Source organism: Ranitomeya variabilis, chromosome 6 (genome assembly GCF_051348905.1).
Source record: "Ranitomeya variabilis isolate aRanVar5 chromosome 6, aRanVar5.hap1, whole genome shotgun sequence".
NCBI classification, from domain to species: Eukaryota; Metazoa; Chordata; class Amphibia; order Anura; family Dendrobatidae; genus Ranitomeya; species Ranitomeya variabilis.
The window spans coordinates 403,707,817-403,723,760 of record NC_135237.1 but is presented as its reverse complement, the minus strand read 5'-3'; the positions used below and the strand labels follow the sequence as shown (position 1 = coordinate 403,723,760).

Below are 15,944 nucleotides of genomic sequence, written 5' to 3'. Positions count from 1 at the left end.
CAAATGCGACCAATGTAGAACTTTTTTTGCTAAATGCAAAATGCTATGTGTGGTGGAAAACTAACATTGCACATCACCCATCAAACACCATCCCCACCATCAAACATGATGTGGGGATGATTTTCTTTAGCAAGGAAAGGGAAGCTGGTCATAGTTAATAGGAAGATGGATGGCGATGGAGCCAAATACAAAACAATCCTGGAGGACAACCTGTTAGAGGCTACAAAAGATTTGAGACTGGGGTGGAGAGTTATCTTCCAGCAGGATAACGACCTTACACATACTGCCAAAGCTACAATGGACTGGCTTAGATCAAAGCATATTCATGTATTTGAATGGCCCAGTCAAAGTCCAGACCTAAAGGTACCTTCACACTGAACAACTTAACAACGATAACGATAGCGATCCGTGACGTTGCAGCGTCCTGGATAGCGATATCGTTGTGTTTGACACGCAGCAGCGATCAGGATCCTGCTGTGACATCGTTGGTCGGAGCTAGAAGGCCAGCACCTTATTTCGTCGCTGGATCACCCGCTGACATCGCTGAGTCGGCGTGTGCGACGCTGATTCAGCGATGTCTTCACTGGTAACCAGGGTAAACATCGGGTTACTAAGCGCAGGGCCGCGCTTAGTAACCCGATATTTACCCTGGTTACCATTGTAAATGTAAAAAAAACCAAACACTACATACTCACATTCCGGTGTCTGTCGCGTCCCCCGGCGTCCGCTTCCCTGCACTGTGTCAGCGCCGGCCGGCCGTAAAGCAGAGCACAGTGGTGACGTCACCGCTCTGCTTTACGGCCGGCGCTTACACAGTGCAGGGAAGCGGACGCCGGGGAACGCGACAGACACCGGAATGTAAGTATGCAGTGTTTGTTTTTTTTTACATTTACACTGGTAACCAGGGTAAACATCGGGTTACTAAGCACGGCCCTGCGCTTAGTAACCCGATGTTTCCCCTGGTTACCCGGGGACTTCGGCATCGTTGGTCGCTGGAGAGCTGTCTGTGTGACAGCTCTCCAGCGACCACACAACGACGAAACAGCGACGCTGCAGCGATCCACATCGTTGTCTATATCGCTGCAGCGTCGCTTAATGTGACGGTACCCTAAATCTCATTGAGAATCTGTGACAAGACTTGAGAATTGCTGTTCACAGATGTTCTCCATCCAATCTCACTGAACTAGAACTAGTTTGCGAGGTAAAACAGGCAAAAATGTCAGCCTTTATATGTGCAAAGCTAATAGAGACATACCCCAAAAAACATGCAGAAGTAATTGCAGCGAAAGGTGGTCCTACAAAGTATTTACATTTTCAGATTTATATTTTGAAAATATTTAGAAAATCATGTATCATTTCCTTTATACTTCACAAATACTTGCAACTTTGTGTTGGCATATCACATATAATCCAAATAAAAAACATTTAAGTTTGTGGGTGCAATGTGAAAAATGTGGAAAAGTTCATGGGTTATGAATACCTTTTCAAGGCACTGTATCACTGTATATTTATACAGAGATAACAGGATTTGAACAAGCAGATAGCTTGGACAGCAAGAGCAGGGAGCCACAATTAGGAAACCTGCTGTGAAAGCTGAGGGGAAGCTGGTGATTTATAACACCATTTCTTCAAGAGATGAAAGGGAGGTGAGCAGCTAGCTGCTGTATAGAAATCAATAGGCTGGAGAGAGCTGACTGGGATGTCAATAATCAATCTCTCGCCTAGAATTTAGCTACTGCTCACTCTTGGCCAGGCCCTAGAGGTCAGGCTCCATGGAAATGAGCTGTACACTATAAAAGATAAAAGCTGTAATTGTAGAATTCCAGCAGACAGAAAAAGCAAGTCTATTGCACACTTGCTTATTTATAATCTTTGTAACTAATTAAAGCAATTCAAGAACTTGAGAATACCCCTTTAAGGGCTCAATCAGACATTAGTTTTTCATGCACAAATTCTGTTTTTCACAGATGAAACTCATTTGCATCATAGTCTATCGAGCTGTTCACATGTGGTGTATTTTTTTTATTTGGCATTGATGAATCAATAGGGCAAATGTGCTTATATATATTTTTTATTTGTTACATTAGGCCATGTGCGCATATTCAGGAGTTTCAATCTTGGATTTCTGATGTGGAAAATTCACATTAGATTTGCATTTGCTTAAGAGAAATCCAATCTATGTGAAAATGTTTTAGAAGCATAAATGGACATTTCATAGAGACTGGATCACTTCTGTTGGAGAAGACATACTTTCAGATTTAAAATAACTGCCTTTTAAGCTCTACTTTCAGTTGTCACATCTTTTCTGGCATGGCCCGATTTCTCAGATTAACAGCTGTAATTTTTTTTTTAGATTTCTGGTAGGCAGATAAGGCAAACACACTTAAAGGCATTATCCAGGAAAAACTATTTCCTAAAAAAATGGAACTGCATCTGTCTTCAAGTTTTGTGTGGTATTGCATTTCAGTCCTATTGATCTGAGTAGCAATACCAGACACAGCTCATGGACATGTGGGGCACTCTTTTTGAAAGAAAGCAGCCATATTTTTTTTTTCTTATTTTGGACAACTCTCTAAAAACTGCGCCATCAGCCAATAAAAACAATGCATTGGTTTAAAAGTGTGAATACATTTGGTGGTTCTAATCACACAAAACAAATTATGACTTTCCTTATGCACAAGCTTAGTGTCCTTTCAAAATTAAAAACTAATTACAGCAAATTGTATTAAATCAATGAACTTCCTGAATGGTAATATATACACAAATTGTGATGAGAAAAGTTGTAACACAAAAAATATAAAACAAGTTGTCTTTGACTTTATTTTGGCAATATTACATTTACTATTAACCATTTAAATCATATAAAATACAAAAGATTATCATTTGTTATAACAAATGAAAATCATGTTAGGAGGCATTGCATAGTTTGGAGCAACATGCATTAAGCCTAATGCTTAAATGTCCCAATCATGCATTAATCCAAGCAACAGCTAGCAAACATGCATATGACAACATAAACACACCTGGTTCTCAGGAAAGCTGGAGTTTACACAGTTAATATGTTAAACTGATTTTGCAAAAGAATATTGGTTACCAGACACGAGCATTGAAAGCATCCCCCTACATATGAATAACCAGAACATTTGATTGACAAATAGACCAAAAGTTTTCTTCTTTGCATTGTCAGTCGAAATAAGTATGATAATGCGCTGCGGATCAGATGTTGGCGAAATTTCAAGTTTATTGGTCCAATCGAGGCAAAAGAAAAGCCAAACAAACAGACGCAGGCGATCATTTGGCCAAACAGGATCTTTTTTTGCTTGATTTGCTTTGACCTATCCTGAAGTTTTTAACTACTGAAGCTCATGATTTTAAGTGCAGAGTAAAAGGGTGGAGCACTGAGACAAGCTGAGAAGACAAAGATATAGTACATATAGTATCTCCTAATGTTTAACGGAAAAGAAGTAAGTCACTAGTATAAGTTTGGGAAGAGTAAAATGGGATTAGCACTTCTTTCACATTTACAAGTAAAAGTTTAGTAAAAAACGTTCTGCCAATCTTATTATATGCTCTACATGGGTTACCTTTGAAAAAGGAACGTAAAATGTCCCTGCCATGAAGATATGAGATAATCATGTGCCATTGCAGTTTAAAATATACTTCACTATTGGGAGTACAAAATGTTTTCCAAGTTGACTCTGATCATCTTATAGTTAGCAGAAAAGCTTACAGACAAGACATTTACTGTATTTTTCGGACTATAAGATGCACTAATTTCCTCCAAAACTGTGGAGGAAAATGGGGGGTGCGTCTTGAAGTCTGGATATACCTGCTATGGCTGTGGTGGGGAGGTGGGGGAGTGGCAGCGGCGGAGCAACGGGTCACAGGAGGCAGGAGCCTGCGGCTGCAGCTAACTCCTATGCCTACTGCTAAAGAGAAATGAATATTCACTGCATGGCAGTGAATATTCATTTTTCTTTAATAGCGGACATGCTGTTAGCCACAGCAGCCAGCTTCCTGCAGCTGTCCGGCGTTTGTGTGTGCCCGCTACTTAAGACAATCAATATTCACTGTTCTCCACTCCCATAGGCAAGGAATGAAGTGAATAATTATTCCCTTTTGTAGCGGGCACACGTGAACGCCAGGCAGCTGCAGAAAGCCGGCTGCTGCAGCTAACACTGTGCCTGCTATTAGAGCAATGAATATTCACTGCTCTCCATGCACATAGTCCTGGCGTGGAGAGCAGTGAGTATTCTGGCAGCTGTCCTCAGCTTGTATGTAAGCAGCACATCATGTCCCTGCCATGCGCTGCTTACAAGCATAAATCAGCTGCTGGCATCAGAACAAGATGATAAAGTATAATGGTTTATGTGTTTTTTTTAATCTTTTTCTGATGGGAAACATGCATACCGAGATAGGGATGAAGGGGTCATGCATACCAGGATAGTGATGACGGGGACCATGCCTACCAGGATATGGATGAAGGGGCCATGCCTACCAGGATATGGATGAAGGGGCCATACCTACCATGCTAGGGATAAGGAGGACATGCTTACTAGGCATAGGATGAGGGGGCCATGCATGCCAGGATAGGGATGAGGAGGCCATGCATACCAGGATAGGGATGAGGGGGCCATACATACCAGGATGGGGATGAGGGGACCATGCATACCAGATTAGGGATAAGGGGGCCATGCGTACCAGGTTAGGGATGAGAAGGCTATGCATACCAGGATAAGGATGAGGGAGCACGCATACAAGGATAGCGTTGAAGAGCCATGCATTCAAGGATAAGGATGAGGAGCCATGCATACAAGTTTGGGGATAGGAAGGACATGTATACCAGGATATAGAGGAGGAGCCATGCATACCAGGATAGGGATGAGGAGGCCATGCATACTAGGATAGGGATGAGGGGGTCATGTATACCAGGATAGGGATGAGGAGGCGATGTATACCAGGATAGGGATGAAGGGACCATGCATACCAGGATGGGGATGAGGGGACCATGCATACCAGGATGGGGATGAGGGGACCATATATACCAGGATAAGGGATATTAGAACAGAATTGACCACATTTTTTGCTTCAATATTTTTTCTAATTTCCTTCTCTAAATCCTAGGTGCGTCTTAGGGTAAGTTCACACAGGACTTTTTTGCTGCGTATTTTTGCTGCGTTCTTTTATGCTAATTTTCAACTGCTTTTTACAGTACCAGCAAAGCTTATGAGATTTCAGAAATCTCATGCACACACATTGCTAGGGTTTGGCGGAACGCACCAAATATATATTTATAGAGTAATAGATGCGTTCACAACCCGGGGTCCACCGTGCAGGAGTAAAACCCGCTGCTAGTAACTGACGGTACTATATGGCGGTATAAGTGAACTCTGTTACTTCGCAGAGTCACTAAGACAAGAAAACGCTGTGCCCTGTTAACCTCACAGAGGAACACAGCTACCAAATAGAGCGAACTGTGGTCATGCAGTCAGAATAGCACACACAAAACTCCTCACCAGAGGTGCCGGTATTCTAGGGCCTTATTTCAGCCGGGCCCTGAATCCACATACATATGACCACACTGGCGCAGAACACATAACTTAGTTGATACTAGCGCATGGCCGTGCGGCCATGCAAACCTTTTATAGCTGCAGCAACTGCAGGACCTTCCTAGAGAACCAATGGGAGCTGCTACAGTACCTGAGCCACTTCAGGACCTTCCTAGAGGACCAATGGGACCTGCTGTAGTACCTGAGCATGTGACCCCCGACTTCCAATGAGAGGACTTACCTTGGGCATGCTCAGAAGGGAAAAAGCAGGACTTAGTCCCAGAGACGTCTGCTCGCCGCTGACCAGTACTGGCTACAATGGCTGAGCCTGGAAAGGCAGCAGTAACCATCCACACCGTATCAGGCTGAGCCAGACGCTGGGACCGACATCTCTGCTGAGCAGGCTCCACTGCGGCTGGAGAAGAATGGGAGACCGCAGCGGAGATAGTTTGAGATTCTCCCTGTGCAGTGGGGGGAACTCGACCCCTAACACACATCGGTTTTTTGTTTGATCAGTATTTTGTGCATTGCTGCGTTTTTTTGGCATAGAGCATGTCACTTCTTTCAGCGTTTTTGCTGCGTTTTGTCACCCATTGACTTGAATGGGTGTTGAAAAAAACACAGCAAAAACGCTGCGTTTTTGCTGCTGAAAATCCAAGGACATTAGCCTGGATAAAGAGAAAAAAAAAACACGCACCAAAAAAACGCACAACATACGCTACAAAAATGCACCAAAAACGCACCTAAACCTGCATTTTTGACGCAGCCTCTTTCCTGTCAAGATGATCAGGTTTTGCTGCAGAAAAAAAGCAGCAAAAACGCCCTGTGTGAAATTACCCTTATAGTCCAAAAAATATGATTTTTCAAAATTACAGTTCTCATTCTGGCTAAAATATTACAAAGCAGTTCCTCCTGGACTGTAGTAATCTCAGACATGACATGTGACTTGAAGTGACTTGTGAAAAGAGGAACTTACGTTGACTCTCATTTTTAATTGGTTTCTACTTTTATTTTATAATGCCACTAGATTTTGATATACTTAGAGGGGTTGTCTTAGCACAACCAACTCTGCTCATAAGCAGTTAGGGCATGTGGACAACACAGACATGGGGTTCCCCATTCAGGACCACTGTCTGGACAAGAATGGACAGCTACTCTGTTAGAAGCTTAGTAACCAGGTTAATAAAGGGCTCCGGGGTACATGTGTCATAAGCCACTATTCATTCTGAAAGTGTCATATAATACCATTGACTTATAACTGACAGAACTGCCTGCAATAGCAGTTTAAGCTTAAATAATCTATGTAAGAGATAAAGGGTAAAATGTATTGAGCATTTTCTATCAATAAGGCCAAATAACGAAAATGATGGCAAATGGTTGGATTGCAAAAGTACAAATGTTTCTTTCTCGAGAAGCAAAAAAAAGTTCTAATGATTTTAACATAACCTAAGTAGCACATTTGCAAATTCTGTATTATTTGGTGATTAAAAAGTCTTACCAGCTTCCTGAGAAAATAAAAAATGAAAGAAGGGAAATTCTAATTCTACTTCCAACTCTATTGGTACATGCACTTGGATTTTACCTTTCAATAACAGTAATAGGAATGTCATGGAAAGATAACAATGCCTACATTTGCATTTCTACAAAAACAAAATCGAATTTTGTGTTGGGCTTATACAGTTTGCTATTATTTCAGATGGATTACTGATATATTAAAAGTGACCAATGTTCTGATTTTAATATTGATTACACATGGGCCCATACAATTAAAGAAGAAGAAATGCAGAGGAGGCATTTTGAAGGGTACAGTTTATTAACGCACTACCCCTACCAACACAGTTAGCACACACTATTTCCTGATGAATACCTTTGCAGCTCTGATTAAATACTGAAGAATTGTTTTAGGCAGTTTAATGACAGACTTTGGCAAGGCTAAAATGGCTGAAGCAAACTTTCCAATAGCTCTCTAAAAGAAGGACAAAGCAATAGGAATTAGTATAAAACAGTGAATATACAATGACTGTAGTGTAATCATACATTAAAGCACATGAGCAATGTTACTATGTGAGCCTGAATCAAGCCAGTCAATGGTTAGTTAGTGAGCAGGCATAAATAGCAGATGCCATGAAGTTCAATATGTTGTACAACAACACACCATTATAATGAACACACAGGTTATTTGTGGTTTATTTTCTTTAACATCTTCATGCACGATTGATCTTAGTTTGTTAAAATTTACAACACAAGAGTCTTGATGTATTTAGTTCTTGCAAGATTGATACAATGAAAACATTTAATTATTGTACAAATGCAACCTATGTTAGGTATGATATTGTGTGTAGAAATATACAGATGTACTGTAGCACCAACTTTATAATTATTTATAATTACAGCAAGCCACGCTTTCAGCTTCATCCTATAGTGGCTATGCTCAGACAAGAGCGCAGCTAAATGTACCATCAAGTTGTGCAAATTACTTTTTTTTTCTTTCGAATACTAGTTATTATTCTAATAATAGGAATTGAAGAATGTAAGTAAAAAAAATGCACAAATTTTACAATATTGTATATAACCAGTGGAAAAGGAGATAATTTTGACAACATCTGTACATTTCACATTAGTTAAGGGAGTTTTATTCTTTTACTACAGAAGACAATACTATACATATTATAAAGATAAAAAAAAATCAAGTCACATGAAAGTACTGTAATTCATTTAAACAAAAGCTTTTCAAGCAACAGTAAGCAATGCCAAGATTTGCTTCTTCACTTTTCTCTTTCTTGTGTTATTGAAAAATAAAAGCTCTGGATAAAACTTTATTTTTCACGAGTCTCCTAGTAAAAGTGAAGATAGACATAAATGGAAAACACCTTTCCCAGAATAAAGGGTTTTGTCAATGCTATAAGCAAGCAGCATTGAAACTGAATGAAACCACGTGTTCATTGCAGTCTTTATACACATAGAAGACAATAAAACATACTTATTATCAAGCTTGTCTTGACAGCAAAACCTTTGTGTCTGCCGTGCACAAGACCTCTTTCTTTTCCATAAATACCTACCTGAAAAGCAGATTTTCTTCTGACCTCATCCTCATCCTTCGTTTCATCTTCTTCCTCTTCTTCACTGTCCGTCTCAAATAAATAATAATCACCGCTTCTGACCACTAAGTAAAATAAAGCAGTTACTCATTTGTAGAAAAGCTGTGAAGCATTTTACTACCACCAATATTATTGTTTCTAAGATCTTACCACTAACATGAATGCTCAGCACATACAGAATACCATAGACATTCACAAGTACATCAACATTTGGCTTTACTAAAGTGAAAACTTTCATTACAACTGACCAACCCCTCTCCAGAGAAAAAACATCGACTTGTCAATTGTGAACAAGAAAAAAACGGGATACAGCGTGTTAAAACCTGAATGTTTAAAAGTTGGATTAGTGCCTGTAAATTAAGAAAGACCTTTTCGCCTCCATGTTAGTAAATATATTAAATAGCCTATGTCTTATATCCTTGAGCAGAACCTTTATTTCAGCATTGACTATGGTTTCACCAAGCCTAAGAAAACACAAAGATAGCAAAATGAAAGCTGGTGAGATGATGAGCATTATTCAACAGCAGCCACGTCATTACTTTCTATGTATAGATACAACTACTGAAGTAATGTGTGGCTTTAAGCTCAAAGAAAAACGGTCACTTTCATTTTTATTTTATAAATCAATATTACACATTAAAATAAATATCTTTGTCATATATCGTATAAGAGCATTTTGCTTCTTACCCCTCCTAAACTGATGTTCCAATCTCAAAACTCTCAATTCACAGGTAAAATCAGAATTCAAGTGAAGTCAGATAGTTACATTCCTGAGATAGGAGATGGCAGATACTACTGATATACTATAGTTCTATGTATAGGCAAAGCTCCTCCGTCCTCCCATCTACATAAAAACTTATAAAAAAAACAACTGTTACTTCCTATCTCAGTAATGGAAAAATCTGCATTCGCTGAATACAGATGGTCCAGATTTCACCCATGAATTGAGAGTGAAAGATCACTCCAGGAGGAGAAAGAAGAAGATTTTTTTGATAAGATACTGTATACTACAAAGTTTCTTATTTTCATGTGTAATATTGATTTATAAAATGAAAATTAAAGCGACCGTTGCTCTTTAACATTCAGGTAACAATCATTGAAAGAAACTCTCAGAAATGAACATTTTGCCCTTATTATTTGTCATTAACGCATCAGGTACTAAGCAATACATGAAATTGCAGCAAGTCACACGTGTGTATGTATCTGTCTCCTTTTAGAATATAATAAGGCTTGTGTACATTTTTTAAATGACTTACACAGCGATAAAAGTGAAATAAAATAACTATTTATTTTGCAGTGGAGTTTTTCTAGCAAGATGCAACAGTAGACACTAATGTTGAAAGTTCAGAAATAAAGTGATGTACGGCATGTTCTATGTGTAAGGTTTCTGGTAAGCACTAAAATAAATATTGCACACACTTCTTACTGTTTATGTGCATGTATTAACAGTACTTGATTTTGTTTTGCTGACCGACTATAAGTATTAGTCATGTTTCATCAAGCTATAAAGCTTAGTTTTGAAAAGATCACTTAGGGTGGTCTCATGTATAACATTTGGGTCCACTACTTTTCTGGCTGTGTTGTTCACAGCTAAGGGAAAAAAATGTTCCTATGTGGCTGAATGAGATGTCTTGAGTCACAACTGAAGATTGTGGACACAAACTTGACCATAGGAAAGCTTTGTATCTATTTTACCATCTCTTTCATTTTAGTGTTTTTTTTCTACTTGTGAATGGATCTGTTACTGCTCACTAATTATTACAGTGGATTAAATATTCTGGATCAAGTTACTAGATACGTTTTACATGGAAGTCAGTCCTACTAGATGTCACTCTTACTGTAAGGCTGCAGGTTTCTGTGCAGATATTAAATATGTAATAATAAGAGCAAAATGAGAGGGAAATGTTGCAGAGGGAAGCAGTTCATTTGGGCAATGACATTGAAGCACAGGATCATTTGGGCACCAGTGTCTTTAGGTTCTTAGGACACTGGTATCAGTACGAACACTTAAGTGTGATAAAAAGTACATTATAAATATGGATACTGGAAATTGAATTAAACCAAAGAATAAGTAAGGGTTTTAGGATGCTGGACGGTAAAGAAACCAGACAGAAGAATCATCTATGCTAGGCTTAATGACCCTAAAGCAATTGTATCCAAATGTCCAAAGCCCCAATCACTGCTGCCCAAATGAACTGAACCTTACAGTCTAGACCCAAATTTCAGTGCTAGTGATACATACTCATTGCAGACTTAGTAAAGGCTTTTTATTTATTCTACAAATTCATTATATTAATAAGAGTTCTATTCATCATGTTAGTGGTTCTGATGTGTAGCATATTCTAGAATAGGGCTCTTAAAAATACATTTATGGGAGACGGCTTTTGGTTTTCTAATCTGTGTGAGTATAAATATGGGATAAAATATTGTAATAGCATATTTTCATTTATACTTTGGATTGTTTCAGAATGCACATTTCCATGTTGTAAAAACTGTAATTGCAACACTTTATGCCATGTTTATACCACACAGTTTCCAAGAATCCATTGACTGTCAAACACTGATATACAAAGCAATGTATTCTATAACGTTTTTACTGGCAGCCAAGGGAGACAATTTCAATGGGCTGGCCTTTATTTTCAAATTCTCCAGGACTACAGTTTTAGACATTCTTTTGTCATTAAAGAAGAAATACTACTAAAAGCCAAGACCCTCGCATGGCCTAGTTTGATAACGGGCAGTAAAAAAAGAGGGCAATTTAGAGGGTTTTATTCCTATGTCCTTAGGATAGGTCATCAGAGAGGGTCTAGCTTTAGGCACCCACACTGATTGAGGGTGGCATGTGCTTTAGGGAGTTCTGTATGTCCGTCATTGTTTACCAGGCACAGATCAGTACATTTTAGTAATGGTGTTTTGTTACTCAGTCCTATTTTACATAAATTGGACTAAGTTTCAGTGAGCACGGAATCTGGCATAGCCAGCTCAAAATAAACGAGGCTATGCACTCGTTGGAGTGCCATGGCCCTTTAATCAGCTAATCGACTGGGTCCCAGAAATTATACCCCCGTTGGTGTCACATTAATCTAATATAGGCAATTAATATTAACTTTCTGGAAAACCCCAATCAATCCAGAGACTGGCGCAGTGGTCAATTGTGTGCACCTCCACTTCATTAAATCTTAATGGGAGTGCAAAGACCAACCGAATAAAGCACTCAGCTATCTCCAGTGAATCAATAGAGAATGAATGAAGCGTATGTGCACATGATTGACCACCACTTCATTTACATGGGGCTCTTCATAGCCTTGATTCTTAGGATCATATGGGTCTAAGTGGTCGAATCCCCAGAGATTGAGAAGTTGTCTCCTATTCTGTGGAGAGGAGAGCCAAACATCCAAACTTGGTACAACCACTTTAAGTCTTACAAAACTATATCCTGACATTTCCTTGTCTCAAGGAGCATGCAGGGATAAGAGTCAGACTTAAGATAATGGTTGTATTTAATTGAACAATGTAGGGTCAGTAAACCCGAGTCATGTGCACATATGATAATAATGAAAACATTTCTAGAATCAGAAAATAGAGGCCAATGTCACAATTTATAGATTAGACCGGTCTCTTTAACAATATAGTCTTGTAGAGTTAATCAGAACAGAGAATCACTTGGCACAGTTTATTTGTGACTCCACATACTCTGTCATATACTTAAGGATCCTAAACAAAACTGATAAATGTAATTTTTAGCTCTCTCAAGGGGATGCGTATGGCCAACTCTGCCACTTATTGTATCCACATCTGATAAAAAAAAAACAACTGGATGGAAACACATATTGAATGTAAGTAACAATAGTGTAATCTACAAACTTTGATCAAAATTATTATCTTACGGTAAAGCCCACTAGTCTGGCAAACTAGTCACTAGAGTTCCTGTTTATCATGTGCCATAACAGATACTGGCACCGTCTTTAGGGTACCATCACACAGTGCCATTTTCATCGCTACGACGGCACGATTCGTGACGTTCTAGCGATATCGTACACGATATCGTAGTGTCTGACACGCTACTGCGATCCGGAACCCCGCTGAGAATCGTACGTCGTAGCAGATCGTTTGAAACTTTCTTTCGTCGTCTAGTGTCCCGCTGTGGCGGCATGATTGCATCGTGTGACACAGGTTGTATACGATGTGCGCACAGTAACCAACGGCTTCTACATCGCAAATACGTCATGAAATTATCGCTCCAGCGCCGTGTATTGCCACGTGTGACCGCAGTCTACGACGCTGGAGCGATAATCATACGACGCTGCAACGTCACGAATCGTGCCGTCGTAGCGATGAAAATGGCACTGTGTGACGGTACCCTTAGACCAAGACCATATTAAGCTCTCATTAGCATATAACAAGTCTGACCTCTTCCTGTAATAGACGTCCCTCATTCTTAGAAGTAATTTACTTAACCTTCTGTGGAGACACAAAGTCTAAACCATGCATTAAAACAAACAGACTATTCTGGTCAAGGATATAAGGCCCAAATCCATATACTTGGTAAATGATCAAGAAAACCTACTGGAAGCATGATCAACCCAAGGACGCCACCACTGCTTTTTTTTGCCCTTGACTTTCTCTTTTGCTGCTTCTCCTATAATGAAATACGTTAATACATTAATGTTAATGAGATGTTCAACATTTCCAAACAAAGGTCAGATACTGATGACAATCCATTCACATGTTTTACAGTGGCTTGTAATACAGACAACACTTGCCTGTTTTATTATATGTACTCTTTAATCCTCGGATACATTGAGAAATATGATTTAAAGATTTGCGCAAGACTTTGATATTGATGACTTATCCTTAGGATAGGTCATCGATATCAGATTGGTGGGGATATGACACCTAGCACCCCCACAACCAGTGGTTTTGCAGGTTCCACCGTGGCTGGATGTAAGGAGAGTACAGAGCTGGGACACCCCAGTTCCCCTACACTGTGTAGCGACTGTTTTTGGGCACTGTAGCTCAAGCTTTAATTAAATAAATGGGAGCTGATCATCTAAGTCCTGGACAACCCTTAGGGAAGATTAATTGTTCAATCAGTTAAAACATCATTAAGTCTTACAGTGTTGATATCCATGCTAAGTAGAGGAAATGTAGAATTAAGTGTGGGTGCTCCTATTACCAAACAATCAAATTTCAGCTCTCATTACAACATTTTAGAGAAAAAATACTGCAAACCTATTGGCTGATCTAGGCAAGTCCTTTTCATGCATAGTTTTGTTTAACATTAGACATGAAGAAAGGAAATGGCCAGCTGCATTCAATATGCTATTAATTCTGTCACCTTTTTTTTTTTATCTATACTGTATTTTGTTTATTGGAGCTACCAGAAAAATGACATCTGCAGCCATGTCTCTTGTCTTTCCTAAATTGGTAGATTGTCTGTTCAAGCATGCAGGTCTAGAATGTGGCATTTGTCATCAATGCTTTAAGATGTAGATTATACATACCATTTAAAAATGTCTTGTAATCAATTTCAAAACTATATTTCTACACAAATTCATTTTGTGTGGAGATATTCAAATAACAGCTTTTTAACCCCTTTTGTATTGATGCAATAAACTGCATGAATGTTAACAAAACATTAAAATTTAAAAGAAAACATCAATTACACCTAATTCAAATGTTTTGCAATTCCATGTACTAAATTTGCAATTTTGCATTTCATCCTTAAATGTTCAATTACCTTGCGAAATAAAAGTACCGTACCTTCATCATCATCCTCATCAGGTTTCTGAATCTCATGGCCTTCTCCTGACTCCTGTGCAAGACTCAACATTCTTTCTTTACCTTTTTTATATTTTTCTTGCCTTGCTTTAATTCGATCCATCCTAACAAAATTAACAGTGTTTTGACATGCCCAGTACACATGCAACACAATCTAACATCAATCAATACCAATGGATTTAAGCTGTGCTATAAAATGCTCACAGAGATGACTATGAATATTCTGTATTCACTGCATATTTATTTAAATATTTTTCAAACACTGACATTGTTCAAGAAGTATGGAAGGGGCTACGTTATCCTTTTCCAAACCAGAATATTTTCCATTTCTGCACTTTTTTTCCTTCCACGAGCCATAACTTTCTTTTATTTTTCTACTGACATAATTATATGAGGGTTTGTTTAATGCAGGACAAGTTGTTGTTTTACATGATGCTATTGATTTTACAATTCAATGCAGTGAAAAACAGGAAAAAAAACTCTAGATGAAATGAAACAGTGAAAAAAAATCCAATTCTGTAATTGTCTTTTCGGTTGGTATAGCATAGATTGTGCTGTAAAAATTACCTGGCAATATGACTCTCCAGATCAGAACAATACCAAACTTTATGTTGTTTTTTTTAAACTGAAAGAGGTTGTCCACTACCTTATCATTGATGACTTATTCTAGGACATCAATATCTGATCTGTCTGAGTCTGACACTTGGCATCCCCGCCAATCAGCTGATCTCGGTGTCAGTGGTGGCATCCGCTGGTCGGGACTGCTCAGTGGTAGAGATGCTCTGTCTTCTGATAGTGGCAGTGGCAGGGTACTGCACATCAGCCTCCTACTGATAGAGGAAAATTCCTAGTAGTAGTGGACCACCTCTTTAAGCAATGAAAAAATAGTAAATTTGTAAAAAAAAAATAAAAAAAAAGTGTGCCAACATTTTCCAAGATCTGTAATGTTTTAATGTTTTTGTCAATGGAGCTGTGCTACGATCTGTTTTTTTGTGTGGTGAGCTGACAATTTTATTAATACAATGTCTTTTGATCACTTCTTATTGCATTTTTCGTGCCGGTGACTGACATTTGGTATTTAAATTTATTTTCTCTTTATAGCACTTACTGATCTCGTTAATTAAATTTATATTTTGATAGATTGGACTTTATCCGAAGATTAGATTATTAGATTATTTAACCCCTTCCCGACCTGTGACGCCATGTAGGCGTTATGAAAGTCGGTGCCCATCCGACCTGTGACGCCTATGTGGCGTCATGAAGGGATCGCGTCCCTGCAGATCGGGTGAAAGGGTTAACTCCAATTTCACCCGATCTGCAGGGACAGGGGGAGTGGTACTTTAGCCAGGGGGGGGGGGGGGTGGCTTTGCCCCCACGTGGCTACGATCGCTCTGATTGGCTGTTGAAAGTGCAACAGCCAATCAGAGCAATTTGTAATATTTCACCTATGAAAAATGGTGAAACATTACAATCCAGCCATGGCCGATGCTGCAATATCATCGGCCATGGCTGGAAA

At 39.1% G+C, this 15,944-nt stretch overlaps 1 protein-coding gene across 6 annotated transcripts in view; it reads right to left on the bottom strand.

Moving 5' to 3' along the window:
- PIEZO2 (piezo type mechanosensitive ion channel component 2) overlaps window positions 1-15,944 on the bottom strand; it is a 737,984-nt gene that overhangs the window by 117,067 nt on the left and 604,973 nt on the right. For 3 of the 6 annotated variants that reach the window (XM_077270184.1, XM_077270188.1, XM_077270185.1), the window contains exons 30-33: window positions 14,411-14,532; window positions 13,215-13,286; window positions 8,609-8,712; window positions 7,417-7,515 (exon numbers count right to left, since the gene is read on the bottom strand). In XM_077270184.1, coding sequence (XP_077126299.1) covers window positions 7,417-7,515; window positions 8,609-8,712; window positions 13,215-13,286; window positions 14,411-14,532 — 397 coding nt within the window. The remainder of the gene's footprint in view (window positions 1-7,416; window positions 7,516-8,608; window positions 8,713-13,214; window positions 13,287-14,410; window positions 14,533-15,944) is intronic. The other 3 variants (XM_077270186.1, XM_077270189.1, XM_077270187.1) reach the window with 1 other exon arrangement.